This window comes from Dama dama, chromosome 24 (assembly GCF_033118175.1).
Source record: "Dama dama isolate Ldn47 chromosome 24, ASM3311817v1, whole genome shotgun sequence".
In the NCBI taxonomy this organism is placed as follows: Eukaryota; Metazoa; Chordata; class Mammalia; order Artiodactyla; family Cervidae; genus Dama; species Dama dama.
The window spans coordinates 51,761,327-51,775,265 of NC_083704.1; the positions used below are offsets into that span (position 1 = coordinate 51,761,327).

The 13,939-nt window shown below is 47.2% G+C and overlaps 1 protein-coding gene across 1 annotated transcript in view; it reads right to left on the minus strand.

Annotated features, from left to right (window-relative positions):
• Nucleotides 1-13,055, minus strand: part of CACNA1D (calcium voltage-gated channel subunit alpha1 D) — a 339,914-nt gene extending 326,859 nt beyond the window's left edge. Inside the window, exons 1-3 of the mRNA XM_061128345.1 lie at nt 12,929-13,055; nt 10,658-10,967; nt 6,811-6,916 (exon numbers count right to left, since the gene is read on the minus strand). Of these exons, the coding sequence (XP_060984328.1) occupies nt 6,811-6,916; nt 10,658-10,967; nt 12,929-12,995 (483 nt within the window). The 5' untranslated portion in view covers nt 12,996-13,055. The remainder of the gene's footprint in view (nt 1-6,810; nt 6,917-10,657; nt 10,968-12,928) is intronic.
• Nucleotides 13,056-13,939: the final 884 nt, after the last annotated feature.

Consider the following 13,939-nt stretch of genomic DNA (forward strand, 5'->3'; position numbering starts at 1 on the left):
GGCAGAACAGGTCTTGGGGACATATCCTACAGGGCTGATGGCAGAGGGCCCCAGGACTAGGAGCATGACAAGAAGCTCAAGTCTATTCCAGAATGACCTGCCAACCCCCACCGCCACCCCATGGGGCAAGGACACCCACCAACAGTGCTTCCTGTGACTCAGAGTCCAAGCAAGCAGTAACACTCCGCTCAGGCACCAGCATCCCAGAGCCTCTGCAATCTCTTTAGAGACTTTCCGGGGGGGCGGGGGGGTGGGTGCAGGTGAGGGTCTGTTCTAGAGTACCGCCCCCCCCGCCCCCGTACCACCACCACCACCACTAGGAGTTAACAAGATTAAGTGTCTCTACTGCTGGGCAAGTACTTCTATAGTAAGTCTTTCTCACGTTTTGCAGACAGTTAGGTTAGAAAAGGAAGCTACCCACGAATCTGCTACATGGGTCTTCTGTTTCTCACACAATCATTTTTAATATTGAACTTGAGCTGAGGTTAAAGAAGGAATGCATCTCCCAGGGAGGGACCCCAAAGACCCTCCCTGAAGCGGGCTGATGGGACGCACGTTTCAGGTGGTATGTAAGGGGGAGCTGCTGGAGGCCAGTCAGACTGTGCCTGGGGGACGAGGGTGCTGGGGTGCAGGGTGGGATCCCGAGACCCTCTTTTAAGTCCCCTTTCCAGCTGTGTCTGATAACAGTTTCTACCCTTTGGACTTTTCAGTTAGCTCAGTTAATAAATTACAAACACACACGTACTTCTTTTTTCCCCCAACTAAGCCAATTTGTGTTTCTGCAACTGGTAATCCAACAAGTTCTGGCCAATACACTAACATATCCTCACTCCAAAATAGGCTCATTTTTTAAAATACATTTTGTTTTTTTAAGAGTCTTTTGGTGTGGACCATTTTTTAAGTCTTTAGTGAATTTGTTACAATATTCCTTCCATTTTATGTTTTGGTCTTTTTTGGCCACAAGGCATGGGGGATCTTCAGTTTCCTGACCAGGGATCAAACCTGCAGCCCTTGCATTAAGGGGAAGTCTTAACCACTGGACCACCAGGGAAGTCTCCAAGATAGGCTCATTTTTAAAGGGTCTAAGCAGGAAAGTTCCAGTGTTTGAGGTGTGTCTATAAAACAATGAGATCAGCTTTTTAACAATCCTTAAAGGATCCTTTGGGAATTCTTCTTAGGGAACTTTAATAGAAGCAAATCTGAATCCTTTAAGACTCGGATTTGATTTCTGAAAAACTGCTGATACTCAAAATGTGTTCAATAAAAGGTCAATCTAGGTAACTTGTTTTTTGTCAACGTGAGGTAAGATGACATAAGAGATGCTATAACTTGTACAAGACATAAATGGACTCTCCATTAAGATTAGGAAACCAAATCTGGATTAAATGTTACTACACAAGTCCATCCAGTCTGGTCATTTTGCTGCCCTTCCTCCACCAACATTCACACGAAATGTCTCACAAACACACATACATACACAAGTACAACCACTCACACATGGTTCCCACACAATGCTGATCACAGAAGCCAGCTTATGATGCAGGGATTCAAAAAGTATTAAGCACGTGTCTTACTTCTCTCCTGCTTCAAATATAAAGAGCTACATTTGCCAAGAAATATACAACGCTGAAACTTAAGGCAAACTCTGACAGGTATTTCCTGGGATTGTCATTAATACTGGACAATGAAAGTCAGCCTCTCAGGCAAATATTAATCATTAGCCAATTGTTGAAAATTAACTACTAATCTATAAAGGACATGCCATGGAGCCCTGCACAGTCTTTCATTTATGGACCTACTCATTTCATATGCATTTCCTCATGTGCCTACTGTGCCCCTAAGCAGAGTGAAGCTCACAACACCACAGAGATCAACCAGACTCCAGCCTCAGCATGTGCTACATTCGTCCAAAGTCAGTTAGCTCATCATCCAAAAAGCCAGGCTGTCAGAGCCCAGAGACCACACAAAGAACTGCACTCCACACACCAAGCAACATCCCACAGTAGTTACAGAATAAGGTGAAAAGGGGTGAATGTCTGCAAAAAGGAAAGCAAGTACTATTTACACAGGCTGGTGGGGTAGAAGTTGGGGACAAGGACCAGAGAAGGCTGAAGTGAGGGCAACATAGGAGCAATCCTTAAAAAAAAAAAAAAACAGAATCTAAAGGCATGCAGAAATACACACAGTTCAAACAGAAAGACAGAGATGAGGTACAGAACTAAAAGCCACCTTCTAGGCAAAGCCCATGCAGCCAAGTTATAACACTGTGTTTCAGGTATTTCAATTCAATTCACACCGTTCAGTATGTGAGATGCTAAACCCTGGGGCATGCAGAGCCAATGAACTTGTTTTTTAAACCCAGGAAACCCAGTGTGGGGATCTCAGCCATGGAGGACAGAACGCAATCAAAGTAGGCTGTCCCCCAGCGTTCCTGGCCCTTGTAAAGCATCTGGTCTCACTGACAAGAATCCCCAGGCGGCACTGCTTCACAGGGAGGCTCCCAGCACTCTGCTGCTACTAGCCCTGGAGTCGGAGCACAAAACCTCCAGGAATGCTCAGTAGGGAAACCCAGCTCCAATGGCACCTTCAGCCACAGGGACATAAGAAGCAGGGTCAAAAGACCCTCAGCTCTTCGGGAGTTAACACTGAGAACTTGCCACCTACCCCCAACCGAGGATTTCAGAGGTGTCCATGGAGAGACCTGCCACCTGAGGAAATCCTGAGTTCAGAGGAGAGACTGAAGGGTGAGGAGCTTCTCCTGAGAGTGGTCATTCAGTGGTCCTCAACAACCCGCGTTTATGAGCATCATGTACACCCCTCTGGGCTCCGTGCTGTTGGGGTTCCAAAAGGATTCACTGTGAACTGTATTCTGAAGAGGCTTGATAAGATAAAGATAAGATGTGCACATAAATAACTTAAAATATAGAGTGCTTCATATGCAAAGTGCCGAGAGCAGTTCAGATAAAAGTGTTACTTCTAATAAGGTTCAGAAAAGGCTTCACAGAAGAGACAACCTTTTGAGAGTCTTCCCAAAGACAGTGATGATGATGAAGAGGTGGGAGGGAGCAAGAGGTATTTCAGATGGAGAAAAGGCCAGGAGGTGGACCAGAGTAGGGAGGGGTGTTTAGGAAAGGCTGGTGGATGAATAGAATGGGGTTGGGGGGGGGCGGGGGCAGGGCATGAAGGAGAGGCACAGAGAGTCAACCAGAAAAGGTCAGGCAGACCAAGGAGGACTTGGACTTCCTTCGGACAGCAGATTGCCCCTGAAGCCTCATGTTCAGTCCTCCAGCAAAAGCCACCCAACTGCAGAGTGAATGGAGAAGAAGGGGAAGACGCGGGGGGCTTTACTGAGGCCCAGTGTCCGCAACCTAAAAACATAAAGGTGGGACTTCTGTGCTGGTCCAGTGGCTAAGACTCTACGCAGGGGGCCCAGCTTGGATCCCTGGTCAGGGAACTAGATTCCACATGCCACAAGCAAGACCTGATACAGTCAAATGAATAAATAAATTAAACACTTATTAAAAAAACACACACACAAAGACAAGATGAAAAGGGGCTCAAAGGGAGTCAAAGACTTAAAACCATCTCTCTGAGTTTGTGAAGCATTGGGGGCCATGGGCACCCCTCCTCCATGGCTGCAGACATTGAGGAAGCTGGGGGCCCCTCTCTGGAAGGTTCTAATTTGAGGCTGTTTAGCGCTGCAGAGCCTTGGGGGTGGGGTGGGAGTTCCAGGTACAGGATACCCAGACTGAGGCTTCAGTTAGTTGCTAATGAGAAACTGAAGTTCGGAAAGCCAAATAAAGCATTTTCCACCACAGTGAAGTACAGGAACTGTGATCGTCCCCACTCTGACACTCCATAAAGAAGCGCTCTCCACCCCCCTGCCCCGTGCTAAGAAGAAAATTAAATGAATGATATATGCTTTCAATAAGCAGAACCCCTGCTACTGACTGATCTAGGAGGGAGATGGCTGTGGGAACTGAGTTGCACCGTTTCCATGGCTGCAGCTTCCATGGGTCCCTGCAAGTCCACAAAGGAAAGCTGTGCAGAAACTTGAGACTGTTTATATATATATATTTTAAAAACACTACCCCTGGGAAAACTTGCTGCCCCCAAGGTAATCTCAAATGCCCAAAGCTGGCTCAGTGACGTGCAACCCAGGCCAAACCCACACTGGACCAAGGGTGACGGCCGCATTTCTTAGGCAATGAAAGTAATAATCTCACGACAAACTACCTGCAACAGGCAGAAACATGTTCCACAAAACTGGCCCTGAACTGTACTCTATGGGTACAGTACTGTACTCTAAGTCTCAACATCCACATTCCCAACAGAGCTTGCAGGCAAAGAAAACCACCAGCTCCCTGACACGTACAGCTTTGCAATCCGTATGGGTCTTTGCCCTTTGATTTGCCATTCACATTCATTGAAAGGTACTTACTACAGATGAAAAATAAGCTTCGTTCAGCTGCCTCTAAACCAATCCCAAAAATAGAGCAATCACTTTGGTACAAATGGGGTCAAATGTATTATAAAAAAAAAAAAAAACTTGCTCCCTGGCAGGAGGACTGACATGGCATGGGACCTTGCTGAGAGTCAGGGGGAAATCCACAGAGTTTTCCCTTCCCACAGTGGGAAAAGAGACATTTAAAGAGTTAGGCAGAGATTAAACTCATCCGGCCATGTGACCAGCCAAGTAAACGGAGACACAAACTAGAATGCTCTAAGCTTTAGAATATTAAGAGGTCAAAGAAATATATGTTGGTATTTAAAAAAGGCTTGCCAAACTAACACCCTGCCCTCTCCCACCCACAAAGACCACTGTTTAAGAACTGCCAAGAAAAGATCCACTGGGGAGGGACAGCAGGGGTTAGGAAGAAAGATTTATTCATTTCCTATAGTTTATTTATTTCCTATATTTATTCCCCCAGTTATTAGCTGAGAAATCCAAATGGTCTGACACTTCTTATATTAGTGCCCTGAATTTCCCTGGGGGAAAAAAAAAAATCAGAATATTAATTGACTTATACATGCAGCTACATTAATTATTCCATTGATCTGAATTAATCTGCCTTTCTGAAAGGTATTTATTTTCTAAGTTTGTTTAATCATGTTCTCTTGAGCTACAAAAAGCAACAAACTGGGTCACCATCCACGTTGTTAAATTTGGTAACAAGGCTGACACCATCTGTGGCCTAGACTGATGATCTAGCCCCACTGATGGGGGCTTTTCACTACTTCTGCTTCTCCTTTGAAATGCCTGTCTAAAGGCACATGTCTACAACCAAATCAGAAGCTATTTAAAATACCCAGAGTCACATAAATCATCTCTAACATAGTATAAATATATACTAACAGTCAGTCTTTATCTGTATATCCAACTCCCATTTCCAGTTGTACTTGCAGTAGCAGTATCCATAATTTTTTAAAATTCTCTACACATCAGACTACAAAAGCCCAAAGATGAAGAGAAATCACACTACATATAAAATATGCTGCACATTAGAGATGCAACATGAAATCCCGTACATAAACCATGAAGTCAAAAGAGCATAATGTCACCGTCTCCAGACCCTGGGAGAGCTCTCCCCACCCTAGTTCTACCTTCAGCACATGCAGCTAAGAACATTCAGACCTATTAAAATACAGCTTCAACATAAGAAACCAAAAGCAAATGGAACCAGCTGAAAGGGGGAAAAGCAAAGCAGGAGAGAAAATTGCTGTTATCCAGGACCAGGCCCTCATTCACCTCATTTCTGCATGGGCTCCGGTCATGAAGGACTGATCCTTGCAAAGAGGATGCCACAGCACCAGAAAAAATCTTGAATTCTGAATCATCAGGGCAAGATTACAGGATGTCAGAGGTAAAAACAACCCTGGCGATCTTCTCGTCCGGTCCCCTGAATTGACAGATGGGTCAACAGCAATGCAGAAAGGATCTGGGAAACGCCCCAAAATACAGACAGTTGACAGCCCAGTGGGACAATTCCTAGTCCCATCCCAGAGCTCTTCAGTGCTTTTTTTTTTTTTTTAAACTATATCAACCTTTCCCAAAGGAAGTTCCATGAAACACTGTGATGCACACTGCCAAAAAAATGTTTAAAGAATCCATGACCAATTACTTTCAGGGACTAAGCTGAGTTAAACAAAATGAAACTGGTTTTTTAACTACAGACTTTCCTGGAGCTTTTACTGAGTTAATGTGCACGATAAATCTTTAAAAGAGCAATAAAGTATATGGAAGTATCCTAATTTATTTCACTATAGAATCATTTTATCCTGAAGCATGTCATAAGACTAACAGGAGGAACTTAGACACTCTATTATATTATTCTCAGAATTATGTTCTATGATGATTAGTTTTGTCGTGTTCTACTTCTGCAACAATAGCTGATGTACAAAATCTATATAACTCTCTACTTACCAGAAAAACTGACCGAAGTACCCCAAACTCCCAAATAACACTAGATTAAGAAAAAAAAAAAAAGCTAACATCACCAGGAAGAGAATGGTAGAACCAAAAAAAGGCTACATGGAGAGAAAAGTTATTTTTAAATCTGCTACAAACCTCTTCCATGAAAAGTTTCACATCTATTTATACAAAATTCATGACTTTTAACACTTCATTCATTCAGTATAAATTTGAGAATACAGGTCAAAAAAAAAAAAAAAACACCACTGCTGCAAAACTCTGAAACATCACATGCATCATTGTAAATTTCAACCACCCAGAAAGCCAGCTGCCAACTTCAGTACTGAGGTCATTGACAAGCATACATCAAGACAAGCAGCAATTCTAAGGACACTTACCAAGTTATGATTTGTTGAATTAGAATCATCTTCAGGGAATGGGATGTAAATAGCTAAGGCCACACAATTGGCAAAAATAGCCAATAATATAAATATGTCAAATGGTCTGAAAGTTTTTGTTAAGGTATATATGCGTCATGCTAACATACACCATCTCTCTCATCACACTCTCAATCACACCATCTTGAACTGCTTTTTAACTGACAATCTTACACACAAATCCTTATTCAAATGACTGCTGTGACGATGAGGTTTCCAGCAGCAGTGATCACCAGTGGTCAACTCACAGCAGATCTTCCTATCAAATGACCTCTCCACGAGTCCTTTTCTTCTGCGGCAAGGATTACGTTACACTCATCCTTCTGTTGGACATTCTATATGAAAACCTAAAAGTTCATCCAATTAGGGCACTGTGTGAACCAGGTTTCTGCTTCGTATCATTTTCACAGCAACAAGGGCCTTAGAAAGCTAAATTCCTGGCTGTTGTAGACACAAAGAAAAATCATCATGAGATAAATCTCTTTCACAAATCCCTGCCACCACGTGTTAGAGCCATTTTCTTGGTGGCTCTTCTTGGCCAGGTCCGCCTGGATCTCCTGTCTGGACTAGGACAGGACAAGTCACCAAGGACCTTTTCCAAACCACCTGCGACTATCTCGTAGCTATTCCAATCCTGTAACAAGCGAGTCAGGCTTCACCTCCCTCCTCTGCTTTCCTTACTAATCAGCAGTTACCACTGTTTCAGATTTGAGCTGGACTGGAGCTCCGTTTATAATGTGTTGTTACTGTGTTCAATTCATAAACAAATCAAATACAAGGCCATAAGAAATCAGCAGCAGACACTTTCAGAGTTCGATTTAACATTTCTAAATCTCAGGGGTCTGTCTGGAAGAATCACTCTACGAGCAGCCTCAACAGATACTTGCTTAAACATTCTGGTGTTATTAAGAGACACTGTCAAAACTGGCAATACAAAATTTGACATCTGCCAAAAATGACTGTTTTTCCTCTCTTGGTTTTCAGCCTTTCCAAATGCAAGGTTTCACAAGCACCAATCTAATCTCTAACTCCAGGCTTGGCTGTACAATACTGTTTCTCCCAAACACTCATCCACTAAAGGCAAAGCCACAGTTTCACTAAACACCTCCAAGTTCTAAAGTTTGGAGAATGTGCACAGATCTCCTGCATTCACCTTGACTTCCTTCTGGACAATCCAAAGATGCTGAAGGAAATAAAGACCCCTCATGTCTCTGCTCCATTGCGTTTCATGAAACCTCAGCCTTTTAAAGAACTTTAACACTCACTGAAACATGGATGTGAATGATATTATTCCCTTACTAATTTGATGGGTTTATTTTTCAAGACACTTTTCCTTCCCTCATAGTTATTCTTTTAACTCACCTAGTATTACAAAATCTCTTATGAAGGGATCCAACTTTAAGGCAGTCTACTTTAAAAAGACTTCAGAAACTCCTTTTCATCTTTCCTTTTGGCAATTCCTTCTAAAACTTAAAAAGTCAATTGCCCCAAAGCCATCCTATATGAAAACACACTCACTGCCTCTGCCATCTCCCACATCACCATTCTGCCTTTTAAGTTTCCCAATAACCTAAATGATAAACCAGCAAATCAGAGAAGTACTGATGTTATTTAGGAAAACCAAACAGAAGACTACTTTTTTCATCACGGTGAAAAAAGTTTCAGATTGTAGGTAATACTGGAGCCTATCCTTCTGCCACAAGATTCTGACAAGCCAAGCAGAACAGAGCATCAGAGAAATAGATGGGGCTGATCCTAAATATCCCTTCCTTGTTCCCCCAAGTGCAGGACACACTGCCTTGCCTGCATGTATAAACAAACAGCAGGTTCAAAAACCTCATTCACCCAGTGCTGACAGAGCCTGGCACACAGCTGACTTTAGAAGGCTGTCTGTGCCCTGCTCCCAGAACTTAAAGGAAACTCTCAACTGAAAACAACACATCACATACTGTTTCAGGATCTATTCTGCAAACACTTCCCATCTGCAGGGCGGCTTCTCCCTGCACTGGCAGCCACAGCCCCTAATTCCTGCACACACGTGTCTGGCAATGCGGGAAAGGGAGTTAGCACCACCATCCAGGAGTTCGCTCCGTTCACATAAATTACTATATACAAATTACGGTGCACAAAGAGAAACAGCACCAGGCCTCCCACCTCACTCCGCATGAAATTAATGACCCCACCGAGAGGTCTCTGCTTACTCAGAGTCACGTCAAGCCAACCTGAGGAGGAGGAGACCTTTGTGACTAAGTACTCCTGCCATGCCGCTGAGAGACCAACCCCTCCGAGGGACCCCCCTCCCTGTGGATCCCGCTCCCTCCTGGGCCGACTCCAGTGTTCAGTCCTCAGACTCAAAAAGAACCTAAAGAGAAAAACACATCCACACAGCCCCAGCCATGTGAGAGACACCGCGACACCCGCTGGAGAAGAGACATCTGTTCTGGAAAGGAAACGCACATGAAAACCCCTCAAAGCCTACCCTGGGCTATTCTCTCCACAACCTTTCTAGACAGTTACCTCATTTTAACTCTCTGTGGGCATAGGAAATAGCCAGATGAGACAGAGGGCGGACAAAGGGCTGCCTTGGGAGGCACTCAAATGATAAGGGGGTTCCAGCTCCACTCGCCAGCCAGCCGGTAACCAGTGTCCTCTCTTTGGAGCATGGTCTCTCGACCCGGGCTCGGTGGGAAAGCCCTACATCCATACTCCTTCCCAAGCCTAGGGACTGCTCAAGGGCCCGGGTCAACCCCGAATATAATTCTGGGAAAAGGAAATGCTGTGTTTTACCAAACCAGTGAATCATCTGACTAATTAGAAAGCTATTTGCTCAGAAAGAAGACCTCAGTCAACCTTTTCTGATGGGTGGCAGGGACTGGAGCCTGGCCTCCAGGTTAAGGGAGGAGGTGAGCAGGCAATGCACCCCAGTTTTCCAAGATCTGAGCCCTAATAACCTGCCTGGGGCATCGGGAGCTCAGGTTTAAAAATACAAAGGAGAAACCCAGAAATGTAGCTCCAGTCCAAGGACACAGAATTTTTTTTTTTTTATAAAGGCAACAACTGCAAATTCCTCCACGGAGAGGGCTGGGCGCTAACCCTCTCGCGGGCTTTGGAAGACGCACACACAAACCTCTCCCTCCACAGGCTCCCTCATGCTCACATTTCAAATGCTGTTTTGGAACTTGTCAAAAGGAAATTCCAGGAAACCATAGCACTGATGACCAAATCGCTCCCTCCCTGTGAAGCAAATGTTCATATTTGTAGCTACCTGAACAATCAGACTCACCAAATGGCAGACCTACAAGCAACCTTAGCATTACTTGGAGTATCCAAAGCAAATTTCAAACATCAGAATGAGAAGATTCCACTAAAGGTCAAAAATGTCTTTATTCCTAGCAGTTTTTTTGTTTTTAATGAGCATACCTTATTTATAATAGGTTCAATGCATACCACTGCCAAAAACCAAAGGTGCATTTAAACTAACCATCTAGTGTCAGATGACCAAAGGTTAATTTAATTATCTACCCCTTTGAAGTTTCAGGTTGTCATTCCCTCCCCTGCCACCACTACACACACACACCCACATACACACACACACACACATGCAGTAACCTAAATTTACCCAGAGAGATACCCATCTGTACCCAGAGGAGATAGAAAATTATATACCATGAAACCCTATACACACAGCTTCTGTTGCTCACATTCCAAAGTGCTATCACTTTGTTAAGTGCCATTTCAGACAACAAATCCTTTTAAAGAACAGATGGTAAAAGAGAAAATGAGAAAGACTTCCCCCAGAAAAGGATACTTCCATTCCACTATACTAATGCAGGCTCTTCGGATGGGGTTATTGAGAGACAAACAGAAAAGGGCACGGGCAGGTCGGCTGTTGGACGAGTTACCCTGTTTTTTGCTCTTGGCGTATTGCTGACGTTTTCTTTGGGAGAGAGATCCGACAGGTGGGGGTGCGGAGGTGCTCATAGTTTGGGCAGCCTTGGCCTGTCTAGCAGCGTCGATTGCAGCTTGCCAAGACAGGACGGTTTGCTTGGAGCTATTCGGCTGAGAAGTTGGTCCTTCACCAGAAAGAGGGAGCCTGGTGCCTCTTGCATAGTTTGCCTCTGGGAAGAAGGAGAAAAAAAGAAAAATTAAAAAAAAAAAAAGACACAATGAGAATCCAGTGTCAGAAATAAGCTGAAGTGGTTTCCCATCAAGAGCAGGGAAATCATCCCCATGTTTGCACTGGAAACCTCATATCCCATTTTTCAGAAGCAGGGTTTGGTCATCCAGAGCAGCAAGAAAAGTCCCTGAGCTCTGCGCAAAGTGTCAGTAACACATGATGACCGCTGCATTTCGCCCAAGTTAGTACCTCTCTACATCCATATCTTCACAAGAAGTCTTTCAGTGCATTCCTTCAGACAAACTGAGGTCATTTCCACTTATATTCCAAATCTTTTCTGACTTTCAAAGCCTGTGTATCTCTAGTGAGTTAACAGATACATACCACAGCTTTACTCTAAAATAACTACCATCACCAAAAAAAAAAAAAAAAAGGCAGTGGCAATAATTCAATAGTCTTAATCATTTACAGGGTGTTACTCCAACATCTTTCTACAGCCACAAATGCATTTTTTTCAACATGGGGAAAAAAAATAAAAAACTCCTCCACTGGCACCAGGGCAATACCAAGAGCCCCATAACAAATACCTAGATTATGCACTGACACTTCCTGCAAATGAAAATTCATGATGCTTGGGACTCATTTCCTCCACAGGCTTCCGAAAACAGCAAACATCTTTAGGGCTTTTTTGCATTTTAAATTGCAGCCGCAGCAGCCAAACCAGCAACCAGAGAAACAGACAAGGCAGGCAGCCTGCATCCTTACACCTAGGAGAGACAGGCTGAGTTATGTCAGGGGCCCTCAAGGCCTAAACAGGAACCATCTCAGCATAGACTGGGACCCAAGTGCACACAGGATAGAACCCCAAGGAGACTTCATGTGCAAAGCCCTCTCCAGCCTGGGGTCAGGCCAGGACCCAGGCAGGTCTCCCAGGTACCTGCCTGCCTTGGGTCACAACCTCCTTACTGAGACAGAAGTCAAAGCGAGAGGGATGGGCATTTGTGAAACCAATTCTTGCACAAGGGAGAGTCAGAGCCGAGCACAGGTCTGCCTGGTTAGCAGCCTGGGAGGGGTCCACAGGAGTGGGCAGCAGAGGTCTGAACCAAGGTAGGAGTCGTCCCAAGTCTTACCTTGGGGAGCGCTCATTGGGAAAGCTGTGAGCCCTCAGAGGGCTGTGGGGACTCCAGCGACCTCTACGGAGGAGTGAAGAGGGCTGGCCAGGAGCTGCACCCCCTCCCTTCGACCCAGCCCGGCCGGCCGGCAGCGTGGTAACTGCACGTGGTGCCCGGGCCGAGCTAGGGAGAGGAGCCCCACAGCGGCTGTGACTCCCCGGGCATTGCTAGGTTACCGACGTGTGCACTGCCGCGCTGGGAGCGGGAATACACTTTCCATCCGACCCTCTGGCCAGCGATTCCGAGACCCAGCCTCCCTCTCAAGGGTAGCGAAGTGCTTCACCCACCGACGAGAAGGGTGAAACCTGGCAACCCCGTAATTTTCCAGATGCCACCAGAGACCTTCTTCCTAATCTACCAGGGGGCGGGAAAGGAGGCAAAGAGGCTAGAAAGGGGGCTCGGGCTGAAGACTCACAGCCACCCTCTTCCCATCGCTCGCGAGCGTTGGAGGAAAGTTGAGCCCGAGGACACTGAACCAGAATCACCTAGGCTCGCCGCCCCTCCGGCGGCGGCACCGTACTCCACGGACCCCACGGCCACCCCCACCCCACAAATGCAGAATTAACTCTGACATTCAAGGCCTGAAGGGGAGAATGGAGTGGTTGTCACGCATCTCCCCTTTCTATGTAGATGACACCGAGCTAGAAGCATCCTCTCCAACCCCCTCAACCCACCAGCGCATCAGAGACGGGGGGCGGGGGGGGGGGGTGAGAAGGAAGAGGGGGTGGGAAGAGGAGGACCATGACAAGGATGAGATTTGGCAGCGGGTGCCCAGGCTCTGGCTGCTCACCGTTCGCGTGGTCCGCTTGCTGCTGCCGTTGATGCTGCATTTTTTTCATCATCATCATCATCATCATCCACGAACATTTATTGAGCGCCTACTGTGTGCAGGGCACTGTGCTAGGCGTTGGGGCGGGGGAGGAACGGGTAAGGGGGTGACCGATAGGTGAGAGCCGCGGTCCCTGCCCTTAGTCAAGCTTCAGCAGGGGGTGGGGAGGGACGGGGACAGATAACAGAAAATAAGAATAATTTATAAAAAACCGCTGGCCACCCACGCTCCCTCTTTTTCAAAATCGGAGCAAAATAAACTTTTTCTAAAAAATAAGATCAGATGTATATATTATCCTGATAATATATACATGTAATTTTTTTGCTGCAAAGGAGAATTGGCTTGGTCCCCCCCCCCTCTAGCGGAGGGACGCCGCGGGAATGTCGGCCCGGCCGCCGGGGCCGTTCGGCGCGCCCCCCATGCCCGCCCGCTCGCCCGCCGCGGTGCCCGGTGCCCGGTGCCCGCCGCCGCCGCCGCCGCCGCCCGCGCCGCCGCTGGCTCGGGACCGCGGGCAGCCGGAGCTCACATCCGGGGACGGAGGCGCTCGCTCGCTCACTCCGCGCCCGCCGCGCCGCGCCGCACGCCGGCTTCGCCCTGGCGACGCTGCGCGCCCGCCGCCGCGTCCCCCTCCCTCCCCCCGCCCGCCCCGGGCCTCCCACGGGCTGCGATGCGCCCCGGCGATCGGAGGCCGGCCCGCGGCTCGCCCCGCAAGGCCCGCGCGGTGCGGGTGGCCGCCGCGTGGGACTCGGGGGCCCGCCACCCCGGCCTGGCTCGGCTGACCCGCGGGCGCCGAAGGGTTAAGCGCGCTCCAGCCGCGGGCCGCCAGCTTAACCCCCTCGGCGCCGCGGCGTGCTCTCCCCTTCCCCCCCGAACGCGCGGGCGCGGCCCGCGGATCCCGCCGAGGCCCGGTGCGGAGGAACCGCTCCTCCACCGGCATTTCTTCGGGGCGGGCGGCCGGGGGACTTTAGGCTC